We start from the raw sequence: 19723 nt of genomic DNA, 5'->3' as shown, positions 1-19723 counted from the left end.
GTACTGAATAGCAGCTTAATACCCAATGTCTGATGCAGACTCTTCCAAAATACAGATGTGAACCTCGGATCCCTGTCTGACATGATGGACACTGAAATCCCATGCAGTCTGACTATCTCTCTAATATACAGCTTTGCGTACTGAGTCATGATGAAAGTCTTCTTGATCGGTAGTAAGTGTGCTGACTTAGTGAATCGATCAACTATCACCCAAATGGCATGATATCCCCTAGTTGTCCTTGGTAGCCCTGTCACAAAATCTATGGTGATGTTCTCCCACCACTCCCTATTCTCGAGTGGAAATGATATCCCCTAGTTGTCCTCGGTAGCCCTGTCACAAAATCTATGGTGATGTTCTCCCATTTCCACTCGAGAATAAGGAGTGGTCTCAGCTTCCCTGCAAGTCTCTGATGCTCGGCATTATCCTGCTGAGACGTCAAACAATCAGAGACGAAATGCAGAATGTCCCACTTCATGCCCGACCACCAACAAAGTGACTGAAGGTCCTTATACATTTTCGTACTCCCTGGATGAATGGAGTACGTGATGCTGTGGGCCTCTATCATGATATCTACTTTTAAGGAATCACCCTAGGAACCCACAGTCAGTCACAATATCTGATTATGTCGTCCTCAACTGTACACAACCTCAGGCCCTTAGACTCATCCCTCTGTCTCCACTTCTGCATTTGGTAGTCAGAAGTCTGCCCTGCTCGAATCATGTCTCTCAGTTTCGGCTGTACTGTCAAGGTAGAAAGACTAGGGGCATCGCCCCTGGCATACACTGCAAGCTCAAACCTCTGAATCTCTTCTTGCAATGGCCTATGTACAGACAACTGAGCAATCACTGCATGCTTCCTACTCAGGGCATCCGCGACCACATTAGCCTTACCCGGATGGTAGCTAATGTCGCAGTCATAATCCTTCACTAGCTCTAGCCACCTCCGCTGTCTCATGTTCAGTTCTTTCTGCGTGAAGAAGTATTTCAGGCTCTTGTGATCGGTGAAAATCATGCACTTCTTCTCATACAGATAATGCCTCCATATCTTCAATGCGAATACCACTGCTGCTAGCTCGAGGTCATGAGTCAGATAATTTTTCTCATGGACCTTCAACTGTCATGACGCATAGGATATAACCCTGCCATGCTGCATCAAAACTGTGCCCAAACCGAGCTTCGAAGCATCTGTATAAAGCACAAACTCCCTTTTCCCTGATGGCATATCTAGAACAGGCGCTGAAGTCAATGCCTGCTTCAACCTGTCAAAACTCTCTTGCCACTCTGATCACCAAATGAATTTGGCGTTCTTCTTCGTCAAGGCGGTCAAGGGCACCACAATAGAAGAAAAGCCCTGAATAAACTTCTTGTAGTACCCAGCCAACCCTAAGAAACTGTGGATCTCTATCACACTCTTAGGTGCTGGCCAGTCTCGGACTGCCTCGACCTTACTGGGATCAATCTCCAATCCATCTCGGGATATGATGTGGCCCAATAATGCCACTCTGTCTAGCCAGAACTCACACTTACTGAACTTGGCATACAGTCGACGGTCCTGCAAAACCTGTAGCGCTGTCCTCAAATGCTGACTGTGCTCCTCTCTGCTCTTCGAATAGATCAGGATGTCTTCTATGAAAACTATGACGAACTGATCCAAATACGGCTGAAACATGCGATTCATGAGATCCATGAAGATCGTTGGTGCGTTCGTCAGTTCGTAGGGCATCACCATAAACTCATAAAGCCCATAACGCGTCCTGAAAGCCGTCTTGTGCACATCATCCTCTCCCACCTTCAGCTGGTGGTATCTTGATCGGATATCTATCTTCGAGAATACTAATGCTCCCTGAAGCTGATCAAATAGATCCTCGATCCAGAGTAGTGGATACTTATTATTAACTGTGACCTGGTTCAGCTCCCGGTAATCAATGCAAAGCCGCATGCTGTCGTCTTTCTTCTTAACAAAAAGTATTGGTGGGTCTCATGGAGAAAAGCTCGGGCGAATGAAACCCTTGTATAGCAAGTCCTGTATCTGATCATTTAGCTCCTTCATTTCTGCAGGTGCTAGACGATAGGGTGCCTTAGAAATCGGCATTGTACTCGACATCAGCTCGATAGAATAGTCCACCTCTCTGTCTGGTGGAATGCCTGAAACATCATCCGAGAAAACGCTGGGAAAATCCCTGACCATCTCAACATCCTCTAGCCTCTGGCTGAGTGGCTCGGTCACTGTCACAATACTCGCCAAAAATGAATGGCAGCCTCTCCTCATGAGCTTCCTCGCACACATGAAAGAACTGACGTGCGGCATCTGCTGTGTCCGGCTACCTCAAAAATAAATGCCATATCACTGGGCGGTCGGACAGATACTGACCTCCGTCGAAAATCTGTGGCAGCTCTGTTCGAAGAAAGCCAGTCCATACCCAGAATAATGTCGAACTCTAGCAACGGTAGCAAAATCAAATCTGCCTGCACTGTATTTTTCTGTAACCGAAGATCCAATCTCTTCACTATCTGCGAGGTAAACATCTGATCCCCAGACGGAATCCAAACTCTGAATCCTAAATCCATAGCCTCTGGTATGTTTCCTAGTCGCTTGACAAAAGACTTGGATATAAATGAATGTGTAGCTCCAAAATCTAGCAATGCATACGTAGCTATACCTGAAATATATATCCTTCCTACGAAACATACCATCAAATCTGATCGTGTTGAAGCTTAAGAAATTTTTCTATCATTGATTAACCCAAAATGTTCGAAAATCTCCAATTTAGTCCTAGAAGTCCCTTGAAAATTACAAAATTTGCCTTTAGAAATTCTTTAAAATTGCAATTTCACCCTTAAAGTTTCGAATTTTCTTCAATTTAGTCCCTCTTGAAAGCGTGGTCTATTCATTCTCAGACATATTCTTAATTAGTTTGCATTCATCTTCATTTGCCCCAAAGAAAAAGAAACTATCATCTGCAAGCAAAAGATAACTAATGAAGGGTTCTTTCCAAATTCTGCTACCATGTAGCATTCCACTTGATTCAACTACCATGTAGCAGTCCCACTCGATTCAGCTATGGTCATAAATGATGATAATCCCTCAGCACAAAAAATGAAAAGACAAGGGAAAAAGGGTTCCCCTTGACGTAAGCCTCGATTTGAGATAATAGGACCAACAAAAGCATCATTTATGAAACGAACTCAAATTTTTTTCTTCTAATCATAAATCATAAACTCAAAAATGCTAACTAAATAAAACAACTTAACATAATCAATAATCATAATAATTTAACATATGAAATCTCAAATGCATAAAATAATCTCTAAATCATCGACTAACCAAAATTCCTAAATCGACCTTTAAAAAGATCAATTAACAATAAAACAAAGGATAACAATATCTCTAATAAAATCATTAGCATAGTCTTTTAAATCATTAATCTATCTAGCTAGTGCGGAAACATAAAGGCCCTCGGGTGTGTACTGATGCACTTGATCCACTCAAGCGTCAGCGCATCCCATAAATCATCAAATCCTGCATCATACAAACCTAGTGAGTCTAAAGACTCAGCACGTTCTAAACATGAAGAACAAATAATACATATACAATCACATGCATTAAAAGTCATACTTTTATTTAAAATAGTTTTTAAACATAAATAAATCGTAAATCGTAAAATCATTTTCAAATACCTTTGAGCATAAATAATCATTTAAAATCATTTAAAAAATGCTTTAAGCATAAATAAATCATTTTAAAAATAGCTTTAATCATCATCATAAATCATATATCATAAAATCATTTTAATCATAAGCTTTCAATCATATATCATTTTGGGTGAAGTTTGATCCTTGAAAGTAACTAGCTTTAATCGTTTGGTCAACTGCAGTCTTAGCTCCACATGATCCATGGGGGTGGGCACTAGGCTCCACCATGGAAATACGATCTTCGGGGCTCCCTTGAGGGCCTTCTCCCATAGATGGGCTCCCTCTAGGACCTTTTCCCATAAATAGGCTCACTCTGGGGCCTTCTCCCGTAAATGAGCTCCCTCTGAGACCTTTTTCCCTCGCGACATCTCCACAAAATCATCTATCATATATAATATCTTTTGTCACAGTCAATTCACATCCTTCAAAATATTTTTTCTTTTCTTTAAAAATCATAAAATAACACACTTTTCCAAAAATAGCAATTTAAACAGTATAAATTGCACAACTTAGCCATAAATCATAAAAATACATATTATCATCAAAATCATCATTTTAAATCATATAATATCATTTAACATACGTTATGATCCTTCGGGGACGCTGCCAAGCGTTTTCGTATTTTTTTAAGTGTAAAATTACCGTTTTGCCCCTTGACGTAAAAATTCTCGATTTTATCATTTTCTCGCTTTTAATCACATGAGCTTATTCTATATAATTATTTAAGCTTAAATATAACTTTTTATAATTTTATAAAGTTTAAAACTAGGCTTTTCAATTAATTCTTTAATTGACGTTTCGTTAGGCGATTAAATCTCGGATAAATCCAAAACTCATTATTTTGATCCCAAATTTTAAATATAATATTGTTATTATTTATTTTACCATTGTGAGCCATGAACTACATCGTGGACCCATGGTTCTAATTTTTTTCTTTTAAATTTTCTTTTTTGACACATAATCGAACCACCCGAGCCAACTCTTTATTTGTTCGAGCCACTGTCACGCCCCAAGGACGGGGTTGGTCGACACCGGCGTTGCTCTCAAATTTTCATTCGAAAACAACAAGCCTCAGAAGTACAAAATTCAGAAACAAGTCTTTTTATTCATAATATTGAATATTTCATTATCTTATACAAACTCTAATAACTAATGTTTTATAGCGGAAATGTAAAAAACAGACATAACAATGTCTTAACAGATGCAGCGGAAAACAAACATAAATTAGAACTGAGAAACATCAGTCTTCTTCACCAGCCCCAGAACTGATTTTGCTCTTCTTCTTCTGACGTTTCTTCCTGGTTCTTATCTGAGATGTATTTGGTGGGTGAGTGATTTGGTCGTCATTCAATAAGCGGGGGCGGCAATAACCCCCAGTTTTCAAAACGATTTTTAACAGAAACAGTAATACAAATAATATACAGAAACTCTTACTTTCAGAACAAGAATCGGTATTCAGGAATAACAGGTTTCAGAACAGAAATCAGAACTTAAAATTTAGCAAGCAAGCACTGAGAACGTTTGTGAATTTCATGGTTAAACTGATATCAGTCCCCTATATGTTCTCTCCTCTAAGGGGTGAGGCCAGTAATCAGAATTCAATAATCAAGAATGTTTCAGAATATATATTCCTACCATTAGTTCACTAGGTTTCAGTGCTTCAAAAATCAGATATAAAAAATACATATACTTTGCTTCAAAACAGAAATTATCAAACTAGTTTTAAGATATTTATACATAAGCCCACTTACCGTAATTTGCTAGATAGTTTCGGTTGAAGTCTGGAATCTACTTGCTCTCGCTACTGGTTTTTACTGCTCGAAAAATGTATTCTCTTAGCTCGAATTTCAAGTGATAACTCAAGATTTGTATAACACCAATTCAGAGATTTGAGGGTGTTATTTATAGGTTAAATCTGACTGTTAGCCTCCCAATTAATAGTCATAATCTGCCATTATTTGCCATTAACAGACTTTATCCATGTTAACTGCTTCAGTTATAAGTCATAAGCAGAATCAGTAGCTGTATGTTGGAATCTCGCGCTACTGAACTCTTCTGCTGCTGGATTCTATCTGCTGGAAAAATACCAGCTTCTGAAATATTATTTGATGCTGGAATTGTTAGCTTCTACTGAAATTTTTGCATTGTTGCTGAATATTGCTAGCTGCTACAAAATGCTAGCTACTGCTGGAATTTCGGGTTCTCACATCCCTCCCTCCTTATGAGAAGTTTCGTCCTCTAAACTTGGCTATACATGATACTCAAAGAGATAAGGGTATTGTTCTCGCATAATTTCTTACAACTCTCAAGTAGCTTCTTTTTCGGTGTGATTAGACCATTGTTCTTTGACATATGAAATAGTTCGTCGCCTCAGTACTTGGTCTTTATTATCAACAATTCGAATCGGAATTTCTTCATATTTCAGTTCTTCATTTATATTTCCCCCAACCAACAGAGGTCCAGCTACAAGAGTATGACTTGGACCGGAAATATATCTTCTTAACTGTGAAACATGGAAAACATTATGGATCATTGACATATCGGGGGGAGGTGCTAATTTGTAAGCAAGTGTTCCCACTTTCTCTAGAATTTCAAAAGGTCCAACATATCTGGGATTCAGTTTTCCAGCCTTATTGAATTGGATTACATCTTTCATGGGTGACACTTTCACATATGCTTTTTCTCCAACTTCAAATTCCACGGGTCTTCATTTTAGGTCAGCCCAGCTTTTCTATCAATCTTGTGCAGTTTTTAGTCTCTCCTTGATTATAGCAACCTTATCCACTATTTCTTGGATCAGTTCGGGTCCAACGATGGCTTTTTCCCCAATTTCATCCCAATACAGTGGCGGTCGACACTTTCGTCCATACAGAGCTTCGTATGGTGCCATTCCAATACTACTGTGATAACTATTATTGTACGCGAACTCGATTAAGGGCAGATGTTCACTCCAATTACCACTGAAGTCTAGAGCACATGCTCTCAGCATATCTTCTAGAGTTTGAATTGTCCTCTCTGTTTGGCCATCGGTCTGAGGATGATAGGTCGTACTGAGAGTGACCTTAGTTCCCATGGCTTGTTGAAAGCTTTTCCAAAAACGAGATGTAAACCTAGGATCTCTGTCTGATAGTATGCTAGATAGAACTCCATGTAATTGTACGATATCATTCATGTATAATGTGGCCAGTTTATCCATATTATAATTCATGCGGACAGGTAAAGGGTGCGCAGACTTCGTGAGTATGTCTACAATTACCCATATTCCATCATGACCTTGTCTCGACTTTGGTAAACCGACTACAAAATCCATGGAAATATGTTCCCATTTTCATTCCGGAATTTCTAATGGTTGAAAAAGTCCACCAGGTCTCTAGTGCTCTGCCTTGACTTGTTGGCACACGTGACACTTAGAAACAAACATTGCAACGTCCTTCTTCATTCCACTCCATCAGAAACTTTTCTTCAAATCTCTGTACATTTTGGTATTGCCAAAGTGAACTGAAAATTTTGACTTGTGTGCTTCAGACATGACTTCTTGTCGAAGATTGTCAATGTCAGGTACACACAATCGTCCTTTCATCCACACAACTCCCTTGTCATCTATCTGGAGAACCGATGATTTTCCTTCTTCAGCTTGTTGTTTCAGTTTCACCAAAGTGGGTCCCGGTCTTGACTTATCTTGATCGTTTCTCGAAGGCATGGTTGTACTGAAGGTGACGCTAGGATTAAGTTGTCCATATTCTTCCGACTCAAAGCGTCAGCTACCTTGTTTTCCTTGCCCGGATGATAGCTTATGGTCAAGTCGTAATCTTTCAGGAGTTCAATCCACCGTCTTTGCCTCATATTTAGTTATTTTTTAGTGAAAAATATTTGAGACTTTGGTGATTAGTGAAAATCTCACACTTGGCTACATAAAGATAATGTCTCCATATTTTTAGCGCGAACACCACTGCAGCTAGTTCGAGGTCATGCGTCGGATAGTTTTGCTCTTATGGTTTCAGTTGTCTTTACACGTAGGCAATTACTCTTTAATCTTGCATGAGCACACATCCTAAACCTCCTTTTGATGCATCACTGTAGATGGTGAAATCTTTTCCTTCAGTTAGCAATACCAATACCGGAGTAGAGGAAAGTTTCTTCTTCAAAGTCTCGAAGTTTTGCTCACATTCTTCACTCCATTGAAACTTGGAGTTCTTTTGGGTGAGTTTAGTAAGGGGTATAGCTATTGAAGAGAATCCTTTAACAAATTTTCGATAATAGCCTGCTAGTCTCAAGAAGCTTCGAATTTCTTTCACATTATTTGGCCTCGACGAATCCATGATTGCTTCTACCTTTTTAGGGTCCATAGATACTTCTGCTGCTGATATTATATGACCCAAGAATGTGACGCTTTTTAGCCAGAACTCGCATTTCTTGAATTTGGCATACAATTCCTTTTCTCTCAGCGTCTAGAGGATGAGATGAATATGTTCTTTGTGGTCTTCCTCACTTGAAGAATATATCATAATAACGTCGAGCCCTCTTGCCCCATGCACAACAAACCGAACCTTGCACCTTGAAGAACCAAACAAAACCCACGGCTCCTACTTATATTTCTTGCCCACAGTTCTAGCATGTTCTCTCGATTAANCACCTTGAAGAACCAAACAAAACCCACGGCTCCTACTTATATTTCTCGCCCACAGTTCTAGCATGTTCTCTCGAATAAACGTAAAATCGTTAAAACTTTGAAAAAGACGTATCCTATCTTAAAATAATCGAACACCAATATTTTTCATGCATAACCAATAAACACACACATATTATGATTTGTCTGATGTTTAAAAGGGTTTAGAAAACGTGTCTTTGCATTTATAACGCTCGAATATACGATATTCGACGAGGGTGTGACGTTGGACGACCGGACGACGAAGAACACAAGCCTTTCTTCCTTTCTATTTTTCGAAAATATTGGTGTGTGCTTGTGATGAATTTCGGCTGATTGGTTATGAAATTGTGGTGTTTTGAAAGCTTTGGCGACTTATTTATAAATAATTAACATGTTAATAGGTTTTGATTTTGGGCTTGCAAGCTTAAGGGTAATTGGGCTTTCTTTAAATAATTAAATTTGGCCCAATAACACTTAATTAATTAAATAATAAAAGTTTATAAAATTAGTTTTCATAAAATAATATGTTTGATTTTTTAAAACTTCTTGTTTTCCCAAAACCGACTTCTCGGGAAAAATCGAGCTCGACTAGTAAAATAATTCGAACTTCAACGTTTTTAGGAAAATTAAATCATTTTTAAATCATATTAGGAAGTCTTGCCATTAATTAAATAAAAATACATATTCTTGTCTTGGTCGTCCCTGGTCTTATTTCCCCTACTCATTATCGAATATTTGGGTAAAATCCTTAATTTCATGTATTCATGTTATATTATCATTTAATCATATAATAAATATCATGCTAGCATTTAAAATCAATTAAATAAAACAATTAAACAATTAAAATAATTTTGCATACATGCGGTTTACGTAGATTAGGTTTTTTTTTGGGACGCTACAATTTACCACTACATTATAAGAGAGTTTTTAACACACAACATAATCAATTTGACCTATTTAGGATCAAACACAAGTTTAGACATAATACCTTCGAGAAATCCACAGTCCACACGATCATATGCCTTCCTAATATCAATCTTTAATGCGACATCACCCTTTTTTCCTCTCGTCATTTTTTTCCACGTATTGGATTATCTCAAAATCCATAAAAACATTGTCCAAAATAGATCGTCCTGGGACTAAAGCCGACTGAGCTTTAGAGATTAGTCATGGCGTAATTTGTTTGAGTCTATTTGCTAGTACCTTTGCTAATATTCTATAAATGACGTTGCAGAAAAAGATTGGCCTCAGGTCCTTCATCGTTTTCGTGGCTTCACTTTTGGGAATAAGAACAATATTCGTGTCAATTAGTTTAGCAAGGAACTTCAATCCATTTATCCAATTCAAACACCAGTGGAACACTTCCTCTCCAATGACATGCCAAATTTTTGGCAGAAAGCCAGGTTGAACCTATCGAGGACCAGTGATTTATTCAAATTCATGCATACGAAAAGGACATAGAAGAAATCTTTGTCCTCCAAATTAATACGCTGCTGAATTCCTGAGAGAACAAATTCATAAAACCCCACACTTGCTGAAAATAAAGCAGCAAAATAATTCTCCACAATGCAGCATAGATCAGAGATATCATCAAACCACATTCCACTATCATCTTCCAATTTTTTAATCTTATTTGACTTTATGCGCAGATGCAGAAGCATGAAAAAATTTAGTATTCGAGTCTCCATCACGTAGCCAAAAGTTATTGGCCCTATGCTTTCAATAAATCTCTCGCTGGACTAGTAGACTAGTTAATTTATTCTTAATATCATCCAGTTGTTCCACTGAAGCAGCATCATCCCTAGTTCTAAGAGCATCTGTGCTTTTCTTGAGGTCATCAATGTATTTTTTAAACATATTTGAAAAATTTCTCCCCCAACATAACAAGATATCAGAGCAATACGTTAGCCGACTTTGGAAGTTGTACATTGTAGAAGCCGTCGAAGACTCCACAACAACAGTCCTCAGCTGAGGGCCACACAACCACCTGTTATGAAACGAAAGCATTTAGGCAATTTCTGCGAAAATAGAAACTCAGTTTCCAAGAGGATAGGTGAGTTTTCTGAAATTGGAGAATTCAAATTGAACAGCCGAAAGGATAGAATCAAATCAAGTAACGCAGGAGAAACCATGGCTCTATCTAGTCATTCCTCCACGGCATGTTCAGTAACTCTGCTTCTTGCCCCGGTAAATTGACAACCTTGTAAAGGATGATCATAAAGACAACAATCATCATCACAGATTTTCTAAAACCCCTGAAGAGACAGCTTGGGTGCTCCATTCTACCAACCTTTCTTATCTTCCGGATAAAGTTAGTCAGTTGAAATCTCCAATACATCACCATGGCATGGGATAAAGTCCACAGAGACTGCGGAGAAGATTCCATGACTCATGACGTTTGGATAGTTCGAGATATCCATAAAAAAACCAGTTACTCTCCATTTACCTACTTTGGCACCGTGCACCTCCATATCAATATGATTTTTTGAGTAACCTACAACTGAACAAATATTGGAGACCCTCCACCGCACACAAACACAACCACCTCGCCCTTCACGATCTACTGTAAATGTGCCTTCAAAACCCAGCCGAATTTGAACTTGTTCAATCTTATTTGTACGGCAAGAGTTTCAAACAAAAAACTCACATATGGCCTGTGAGTTGGCCCAATCCACGACAGTTCCAACTAAGGACTGTCATGGTTCCTGGCAGGCCTGCAGCAGTATCTCAAAAAATTACAATCGTTACGAGTGCATTAATTCTCGGTAAATGTCGAATTAATGAACACCGTTGATCTTTATGTAGATCTAACAGAGGGATAGATCCCTTCTTTAAATGCTCATGTAGACCATTCTTCGTTTTTTTTATGGGACATCTTAAAGAGGTACATCAAAATATGATATATTTCACTGTTTACATAAAGATGCACAACAAATAGACCAAACAGGGATTCGTAAAGAGACTTCAAATCAAAGAAAATGATAGATTTTTCCAGCAATAAAATGTTCCGTTGACAAAGCACTCATTCTGTCAAACATTTACAATTTTTAAACCAACCAAATTAATCACAAATATAACATGAACTAAGTATATTCTTTTTTTTACATAACAAATATTAATCACATAAAAATAAATATGATAAATGCCGAGTGAGGCAGCCTACATACACTTTTATCCTTCTCCGAAATCACTATTTTCAGAGAAGAAGACAGGCATCGAGCTGGGATTTGAGGTGCTGTTTGGCTTGCTGCTGGGACCAGTAAGCATGAGTAGCCAAGACTCTATCCAGTAGTTCTTGGGGGACAGGCTCGCCTCGTCTCTGTTGAGGCGATATTCTTGCTGTGTGAACTAGTGTTTTCCACTTATCCTAGGAAATAAAAAGAAAAACCTGGTCAATAAACGTTTCTCCAAACGCAACATTCGGATGAATATGGCGCCACAATTCAGCTTAACCTCGTGTTATCTGAAAAATAGTTCATCGGGCAATCATAAAAGATTTCCATCAAAGTAAACAGTGACCAATGACACATAATACGATAATGTAAATAATCATTCTAGGGTCGCCAAAAAGTCCCATGAGAGGCTGGTAGCTATGAATATTAAAAATTTTACCTTCAAATCTACATAAGTCCTGTGCTTTGCACCGTCAAAAGCTTTCAGCTTAACATCACGCCATCTGCAGTAATGCACGTTTGTGTTCACTAACAAGTACGATATCAGCCCTTTTTGAATTGATAACAAGTCGAACAGTGTCGCCAAACATACCTCCCAGTTCCAAGTTTCTCAACAGCCTGAACTAGAGCTTCCACTTCAGAAACAGTGAAAGGTGTACGAATTCGGCGCTGTGAAGAATCAGATATCTTAGATTTCTTCAATGGAACCATGGCCAATGCATCTGGTTCCATCTTTGGGACGGGAACGAGTGCTTTTAATTGTGAAGCAGGTTTCTGTAATGACATAACGGGAGAGGACACAACTGAATCATGATCGCATTCTACAAAATTGTTGAAATCATTTCCTGCATGATCTGGTGGACTATTGAGTTTCCCACGCTGGACACCATTGTGATTGATACCGCTAGTTGGAGGGTGCCTGGTGGAAATCCCAGCAGACCATTAGTTGTTGCAGCCGTTACACATAATTCGAGGCGTAGAAGGCCAATAAGATTAGAACTTGTCCTTATTATAGGAAGTAAAAAAAATGAGCTCCACAGATTATATAAAGCTTTATTGAGTTTGCCAGCTATATGACATATGTTCTATCTACATTAGGCCAGGTGATATTGCTTTACCAACTTGACCGATGAGGGAAAAAACGCTGAAAATGTAATTGCTCCAGAGATATTAATCTTGAAAGTACAGACACCAGCGAAATACCTAGCAAGTGGCTGAGGATCGATATGCAGAAGTTGACGAGGTCGGTTATCAGGAATCGATTGTAATAGGGCTTGAGAAATGCTGGGTTCGAGAGTAAAACCCAACATATTCATCTCGTTATCCTGAGAAATTCCGATCTGCAACAATGTTATATTGTCGTCTCTAATCATCTTACCATGAAGAAGAACTCCAACCCGTAGTCCACCGCCAAGTATTGCATTCACCGCTTCCATTACTGTCTTCTGCAAAATAGTAGATCCACATGCAATACATCACTGAAACAAGAGGACTTGAATTCCAATACAGAAAAAAAGTAAGATGAGGTTGGCTAGGAAGATTTTTAAAGCATTGATATTTTGTTTGCAAATGATGCATCAATGTTGAATTCGTCAACTAGAAGACTCTGGATAAAGTTTAAAAACCTTCAGAGAACCAACAGTTGCAGTTGCTGGTATTTCAATAAACAACTCCGGAACCCTGAAAGATCTGATCTTCAGCTTCACTGAGTCCCAAAAACAATATTTCTGATGAGAATCTCTCAAAAGTTGAGTGCAGACAGATATTTTTTTTTTATTTAAAAGAGAATTAACCCATGAAAACCTCTTGTACCTTGGGGATTGCTGGTGTGGAAGGATGCACGTTCACCACCTGCAGAACTCTGAGTTTTGATCAGTGCATTCAGTGTCAAATTATTTAATCTAAAATTCTATTAATTCAAGCGTGATCTATATGTCAGTAAATATTTAGTAAATCATTGCATATAACATCATGTGTATCCCTCTAATTTTGAGTTAAATTCAAACACAATTGAAGCGCAACATGTGCAGCAAGTGAAAAACAAATTATAGGACTGAATGTTTGTTGATATACCGAAAATTATAACTTATGCATCATAAATCTTTTAAATAATAAGATAGTTCAAACCCCACAATTGGATAAACGAACATGAAAAACAAGGCCAATAGCTGCTATCCCAAAAACAACAAAGATTTTCATCATTCAAAATGTATTTCTCATCTTCCATGATTATGCAAGGAGTGTCTTTTAAGGGGTTGGGGCAGAAATTACCTCGTCTAGACAGTGTCCGATGAGAGCCTAGTGCACCTCCACTGTTGCCTTTATCAGAGTTAGACATTGAGCTACATTCATAAAACTTCCTCTTTTTGAAAGGATAGTCCCTCGGTGACCTCTGTCTTTTAAAACTTTTCTTATCGGTGAGGTTTTTAAATCTTCCCGTATCTGAAAACATGAAGTCCCAACTTTAATACACAGTACAATTAACTTGTCAAATCATGAAAGCAAAATAAATAATTAAACAGCTGACTCACCAGCGTTATATCTTTCATCATCCTTTACAGGCGGAGCTACTTTATAAGGCCTAGATGCTAGTAACTTCCTAATTTTACTATCTCCAATGCGTGGTGATGGCCTAAACGTTTTCATTGTGATTCGGGGTTCAGTGAAAACAGAAGAATTATCGTCATCATCTCTACCAACTAACTTTATTGTGTCCCAATTAACAGGAGCAGAACCACAAGGAGAGTGGTCCCTGCCAAAGAGAAGCTTTTTGCCATCAACAGAATTTACTAATCCGGAAGGCTTTTTGTCACAAGCTACTGGATGGCACAAATCAAGTTCATTACATGTCGACAAATTTGGAGTAATTGAAGATTCCATTTTTACATGTTTCCTAATTTCATCCTCAGATCCACTATCAGCAAATTTCCTACAAGCTGAAGAATCAGGATTTACCACCGGCGTAAAAATTCCAAGTCGTAGCTTGCAATCATCATTAGCCAAATGTTCAGTAGAACTATTCTTTTCAAAGCAATTAGATGTCATTATCTCGGATGCAGGCCTTGAGACTGGGTCATTTTGAGACAAAATTGCGTTGGGATTTTCTGTGATAAGATTGGGGAACAGAAAATTCGTTTCATAGGAATCTTGATCACAAGATTTTTCTTCTACAGGATTATTTTCAGCTTTTTCTTCTTTCCCAGCAGAACCTTCAACAAGTTGCTCCTTTATGGAAAATGAATTTAACAAGGGAGGAGAGCTTCCCCTTTCCAACAGTAACTTTCCCGCTACTGTAGCCAATAAATCAAATGCACACAAGTGTCGGTCATCCTCTTTTCTCTTAAACAAGCACCTCCTCTAAAACAAGTTTTAATGAAATGAAATGAGTACATACCCTGGAGAAAAAGGGGATATGACAATAACAGGATACAAGGAAAGTTGACAATTACCCGGATAGATCTAGCAGCTCGTGGAGTAGGAGGCACCTGATAGCCATTGAAACCATAGTCTAACCTCTTTTGCAACACCATAACTCAGAAATCATATCTGGGATAATTCATAACACAGAGAGCATCGGCATTTTCACCTTGCTGACAGTGCAGACCATGAGTTAGCAACAAGAGCAGCGATGAATACGAGATTTTTTTTACTTTTTATTCTTGCCATTTGTAATTTAACATGGCAATATCTAACACGAGAGACCAAAGAAAATAATTGCAGGAAATCACGAAAAGTTCGTTTTTACTCTGGATCATCCATTATTAGAAAACACCAAAATATGCACATAATTCCTGGTGATAGCTTTACAAATTCTCATGACCTGTAAGGAAAACCAAAAGGTAATCAAGAAAATCCAACCATGCGACTGTTGTAACTTAATTTTTAATCCAACAGGATTCAACAGCTTAAATATTATTCAAGCACATTGCTGCCTGAATATCATGTACACAAACATAGGAAACGACCCAAGATTTAAAAATAATAGTTATTTAAAGGAAATAACTTCAAACATTTGACATAGTTAAACATCAGTTACAATCCTCAAAACTAGTTAGAACCCACAGAGGAAAAAATGCAAAAAGAATGCCATAATTTATCAGGGTAGATCGAAGAAAGAAACAAAATAGGTTCTTTTTGGCTATAATAAATCATTTACTCTCGTCCATAATGGCAAGAAAAATTTCACATGCATCCCGATAAAAAACAACTGATAAAGGAATTCCACATAGCATATGTAACAATAAGCACAAAATGATGTAATCAGTCAAATAAAAATAGAATAAAATAAAGGACTGCATGCAAATGACTGAACGATCAATTCAAATGATCTGAAACTTCTTTTAAAGCCAATCATATGGACCCTTTGAATAAATCCAACTTCAATCCACAAATTTAACAATTCAAGTATTTAAACCAGACTACAGCTTTACCAATCTAACATATCCAAGGACCCCAGAATTTTAATCATTACACCTTTAAACAATCAAATTTTCTTCCGGCCATCATAGATTTCATCCAAATCTCGCTAAATTTCCTTTCACCCTGCAGGATTCTCCTATAAATTACACTCGCAACAACGCAAAATCAGATCTTTTTCACCTTGAAAGAAGAAATCTAAAAGAAGATTCTGAATTTCCCATTCCCATTACCCAAATCCTCTAACCCATCCTACATCTGAAGAGAACAAGAAACAAATATGTATAAAAAAACAATGGAACAAAGAAAGTAATTTCCCGTTGGTAAAAGATAGCCAGAACCCTTTGAAAACCACGCCATACATCATTGCTTAAACCCCAGCTCTTATACCATTGATCCATGTCACCTGATCTATCGGTAGACTCTCCATAACTCACCGGCTACAGAAGGTTGCGGTAAAAAAACTGCCTAAAGACCTGTTCTTTTGTGGGCCACAGAAGAAGTGAGATTCTGCCACGTGGCGTGGTCAGATTTCTTGTTGATCCATTTCTTTCTTGTGGGTTTAAAATAAGGTTGCTTTTTAATGTAAGTTTTTCTAAGCCAATGGAGTCCGAGTAGTGAGGAGGTCTGAATAAATGTCCTAACAAAATTTGCAACTAATTAAGGTTTTTTTGCCTTAAAACTCACCAAAATAATGCCCAACCAAGAATATCTTTGGTTTAACTAAAACTTAGCAAATAAGATCTCTATGCATCCAAAAAGCATTAACACACTTGTAAGCATGGGAATAATAAACATTTGAGTTAATTAATCTGATGAATATCTCGCAACTTAAAATTGCATGTATTATGTTTAATCTGTACTATATTATGCAGTGTGAGATACTTAGAATAATTAATTTTTGGTGTAATCAAGTGATACTCACAAAAAATTTAGGGTCCGATTCTAACAAGTGTCACTAGTCCAAACGCAGATTTCGAAATTGCCCTGAGACTGAAATTACGAATAAGACCATTAGAAAGAGGCCGGGAGGGTATCTCGGCGTAACCTCTCTGACGCTCAAGTCAGAGATTGGGGATATAAGTGAAGAGTAAGGGTATTGCTGAAAAATAATATAGTGAATTTCTAAATCATATAGTCAAACCTGATATTTATAAGAGAATATATGGGCCTGTCATGGGCCCTCTACCTGTGTTAGGGATGGGCCGAGAGTTTGGGCCGAATCTTGATGGGCTCATTCCTGAGATATCAAGTTTGTTTTAATAATTATATATATTAATAAAATGCTAAAATTTCAATGCAAGTCATCGTAGCTCGGTGGATATAGTCTTTATTTCCTAAACATCTACTTTACATGTTTAATTAGCTCTTTTTTTTCCTTTCTTTTTTCAATTTATTTTTTTTAATTCATATATCAAAATTGTTGTGTTGTTCTCAACATTTTTTATAATTAAGTTTTGATCTTTATTTAAATATAAACCAAATGAATTATAAAAAAATATTATACAAACACACAATGCATGCGTCGTTGCACTAACTATATATAAATTATTAAGTATAATCACCAATCATCAAATTTATCTCTAATTAGAATCATTGAAAAGTGTTTATTAGGTTGGTTGATGGAGTTACACCTGCCGCAATTAATTTATAATGACAACATTGGGATTTCAACCAAAGCTCGTCCATGAATAGATTATGTGCCCAATCGGATGGAAAAGCTCAATCCTACATGACAAAATCACAGCTCTCTATTGGGCATGTTCTTTCACCTCATTTCACATTGCTACCAAGTAGGGGTGAGCAAAATTTTGGTTAAACGAATTAATCGACCGAACCGAGTCAATTCGGGAATTCGGTTCGGTTATTTCGGAAATTCCGTTTTTCAATTAAAAAAATCGATTATATCATTTAATTCGGTTCGGTTACGGTTTCAAACTTTTGAAATCGGTAAACCAAATTAACCGATATAATAAATATTATTATTTAATAAATTTTTATTTTTTTAATCAATTTTTATATATATTTAAGTTTTAATTTTAAAATCAACCCTAATTCTAATTCTAATCAACCCTAATTTTAAAATCAACTCTATCAATTTTTATATATATTTTAATTTTTAATTTTTATGTTTTTATGCATTTATGTAGACTGTAGTATTCAATAAAAATTATATATATAATTAAAGTTAAATCACAAATTTTTTAAAACTAATCGGTTAATTCGGTCACCGACCGATTTAACCGATTTTAGTTCGGTTCGGTTTTCATCGATTATGAAAATTAATTCGGTGGGTTCGGTTATGACTAAATATTTCGTTTCGGTTATGGCTAATTCGGTTCGGTCGGAAACCGAACCGACCGAATTCTCACGCCTATTACCAAGCATGTCCTTAATAGATAAAACAAGTATCATTTTACTAAAGCTAAGTACTTTTTATATCAATTTAGGTATTTTCTTATTATTGACAAATAATGTCACACCAACCACTAAATGCATATTTCGAATACCAAATAGTCAAATTGAGTACTTAAAAGGCAAAAACATGTATCGTTAAACTAAAATTATATACCTTTTATATCAATCTCGATATAATCTTGTTATTGACAAATAATTCATTATCAACCACACAATATATATTTTTTAGAACACCAAATAATCGGATTGAACATTTTAAGGGAGAACATGTACAATTTAACTAAAACTAAGTATTTTTTATATTAATAAGGTATCATCTTGTTATTAGCAAATAATACCTCATCAATCACTCAATATATATTTTTAGAACACCAAATAATCCAATTGAGTACTTAAGGGGAAATCAAGTATCATTTGAATAAAATTGAGTACTTTTTACATCAATCTAGGTATCATCTTGTTATTGAAAAATAATTTCACATCAACCACTCAATGTATATTTTTTTAAAACATTAAATAATAGAATTAAGTACTGAAGGGGCAAAACAGGTACTATTTGACTAAAACTGATACTTTTTATATCAATCTAGATATAATCTTGTTATTGAGAAATAATGTCGCATCAACCAGTCAATTTATATTTTTTAGGATACCAAATAATAAAATAAAGTACTGAAGGGGAAAAACATGTATCATTTGAATAAACCGAAGCACTTTTTATGTCAATATAGGTATCATATTTTTATTGACAAAAAATATCGCATCAACCGTTCAATTATATTTTTTTAGAACACCAAATAATTGAAGTGAGTATTTAAGAGGCAAAACATATACAATTTGACTAAAACTAAGTTTTTTAAAAATCAACATATGTATAATCTTGTTATTGGCAAATAATGTGTTGGGTGCAATAATTGTCTATGTTGGAAGAGCGATCGAACCGTAGTGTTTGAGTTGTTGTACGATTTAAAAGATTTGAGTTGCGCCATTACCACCAACTATAGCTTTTGGTAAAGTGGCAAGAGCTCGGTTCTACAATTGGTATGATAGTCAATGTCACGGGTTCCATTTTCATTGATTGCAAGGAATGCAATTATTCGGAGGGAGATTGTTGGGTGCAATAATTATCTCTGCTGGAAGAGCGATCGAATCGTGGTGTTTGAGCTGCTGTGCGGTTTGAAATATTTGAGTTACACCATTACCACCAGCTATAACTTTTGGTAAAGCGGCAAGCTCTCGGTCCTACACAATGTCACATCAACCACTCAATGTGAAACATCTACTAGAAATTTTTTTTTGTAAGCTAAATCTCGAAAATTTATTTAAATGCATGCACGCAATAACTGCTATAAAAAACACATTTTAAAATAAAAGGA

The 19723-nt window shown here is 36.8% G+C and overlaps 3 protein-coding genes across 6 annotated transcripts; all 3 read right to left on the bottom strand.

Annotated features, from left to right (window-relative positions):
* Positions 1-1977: 1977 nt before the first annotated feature.
* On the bottom strand, positions 1978-2567 carry LOC140971730 (uncharacterized). The gene is made up of 2 exons (XM_073434162.1): positions 2371-2567; positions 1978-2320 (listed from the first exon to the last, which is right to left on the bottom strand). The coding sequence occupies exons 1-2, from the start codon at positions 2565-2567 to the stop codon at positions 1978-1980; spliced, it is 540 nt and encodes a 179-aa protein (XP_073290263.1).
* A 5153-nt stretch (positions 2568-7720) lies between these two features.
* LOC140971723 (uncharacterized mitochondrial protein AtMg00860-like) lies at positions 7721-9413 on the bottom strand. Its single transcript, XM_073434151.1, has 2 exons — positions 9329-9413; positions 7721-8052 (listed from the first exon to the last, which is right to left on the bottom strand). The coding sequence occupies exons 1-2, from the start codon at positions 9411-9413 to the stop codon at positions 7721-7723; spliced, it is 417 nt and encodes a 138-aa protein (XP_073290252.1).
* A 931-nt stretch (positions 9414-10344) lies between these two features.
* On the bottom strand, positions 10345-16462 carry LOC140981995 (telomere repeat-binding protein 5-like). Of its 4 annotated transcripts, XM_073448424.1 has the most exons (11): positions 15944-16462; positions 14963-15103; positions 14045-14870; positions 13785-13955; positions 13326-13388; positions 13139-13218; positions 12717-12958; positions 12106-12432; positions 11953-12016; positions 11508-11707; positions 10345-11054 (listed from the first exon to the last, which is right to left on the bottom strand). In XM_073448424.1, exons 2-10 carry the CDS (start codon positions 15041-15043, stop codon positions 11537-11539), a joined length of 2025 nt encoding a protein of 674 aa, XP_073304525.1. In that variant the 5' UTR covers positions 15044-15103; positions 15944-16462; the 3' UTR covers positions 10345-11054; positions 11508-11536. The 4 variants fall into 4 exon arrangements, with proteins under 4 accessions (XP_073304525.1, XP_073304512.1, XP_073304530.1 ...); XM_073448411.1 differs by lacking the exon at positions 10345-11054 and having other exon boundaries at positions 11310-11707; positions 15944-16461; XM_073448429.1 differs by lacking the exon at positions 10345-11054 and having other exon boundaries at positions 11310-11707; positions 13326-13364; positions 15944-16461.
* Between the last annotated feature and the right edge of the window lie 3261 nt (positions 16463-19723).

The sequence above is a fragment of the Primulina huaijiensis genome, chromosome 1 (genome assembly GCF_012295235.1).
Source record: "Primulina huaijiensis isolate GDHJ02 chromosome 1, ASM1229523v2, whole genome shotgun sequence".
NCBI classification, from domain to species: Eukaryota; Viridiplantae; Streptophyta; class Magnoliopsida; order Lamiales; family Gesneriaceae; genus Primulina; species Primulina huaijiensis.
This window is presented reverse-complemented; position numbering and strand designations above follow the sequence as displayed.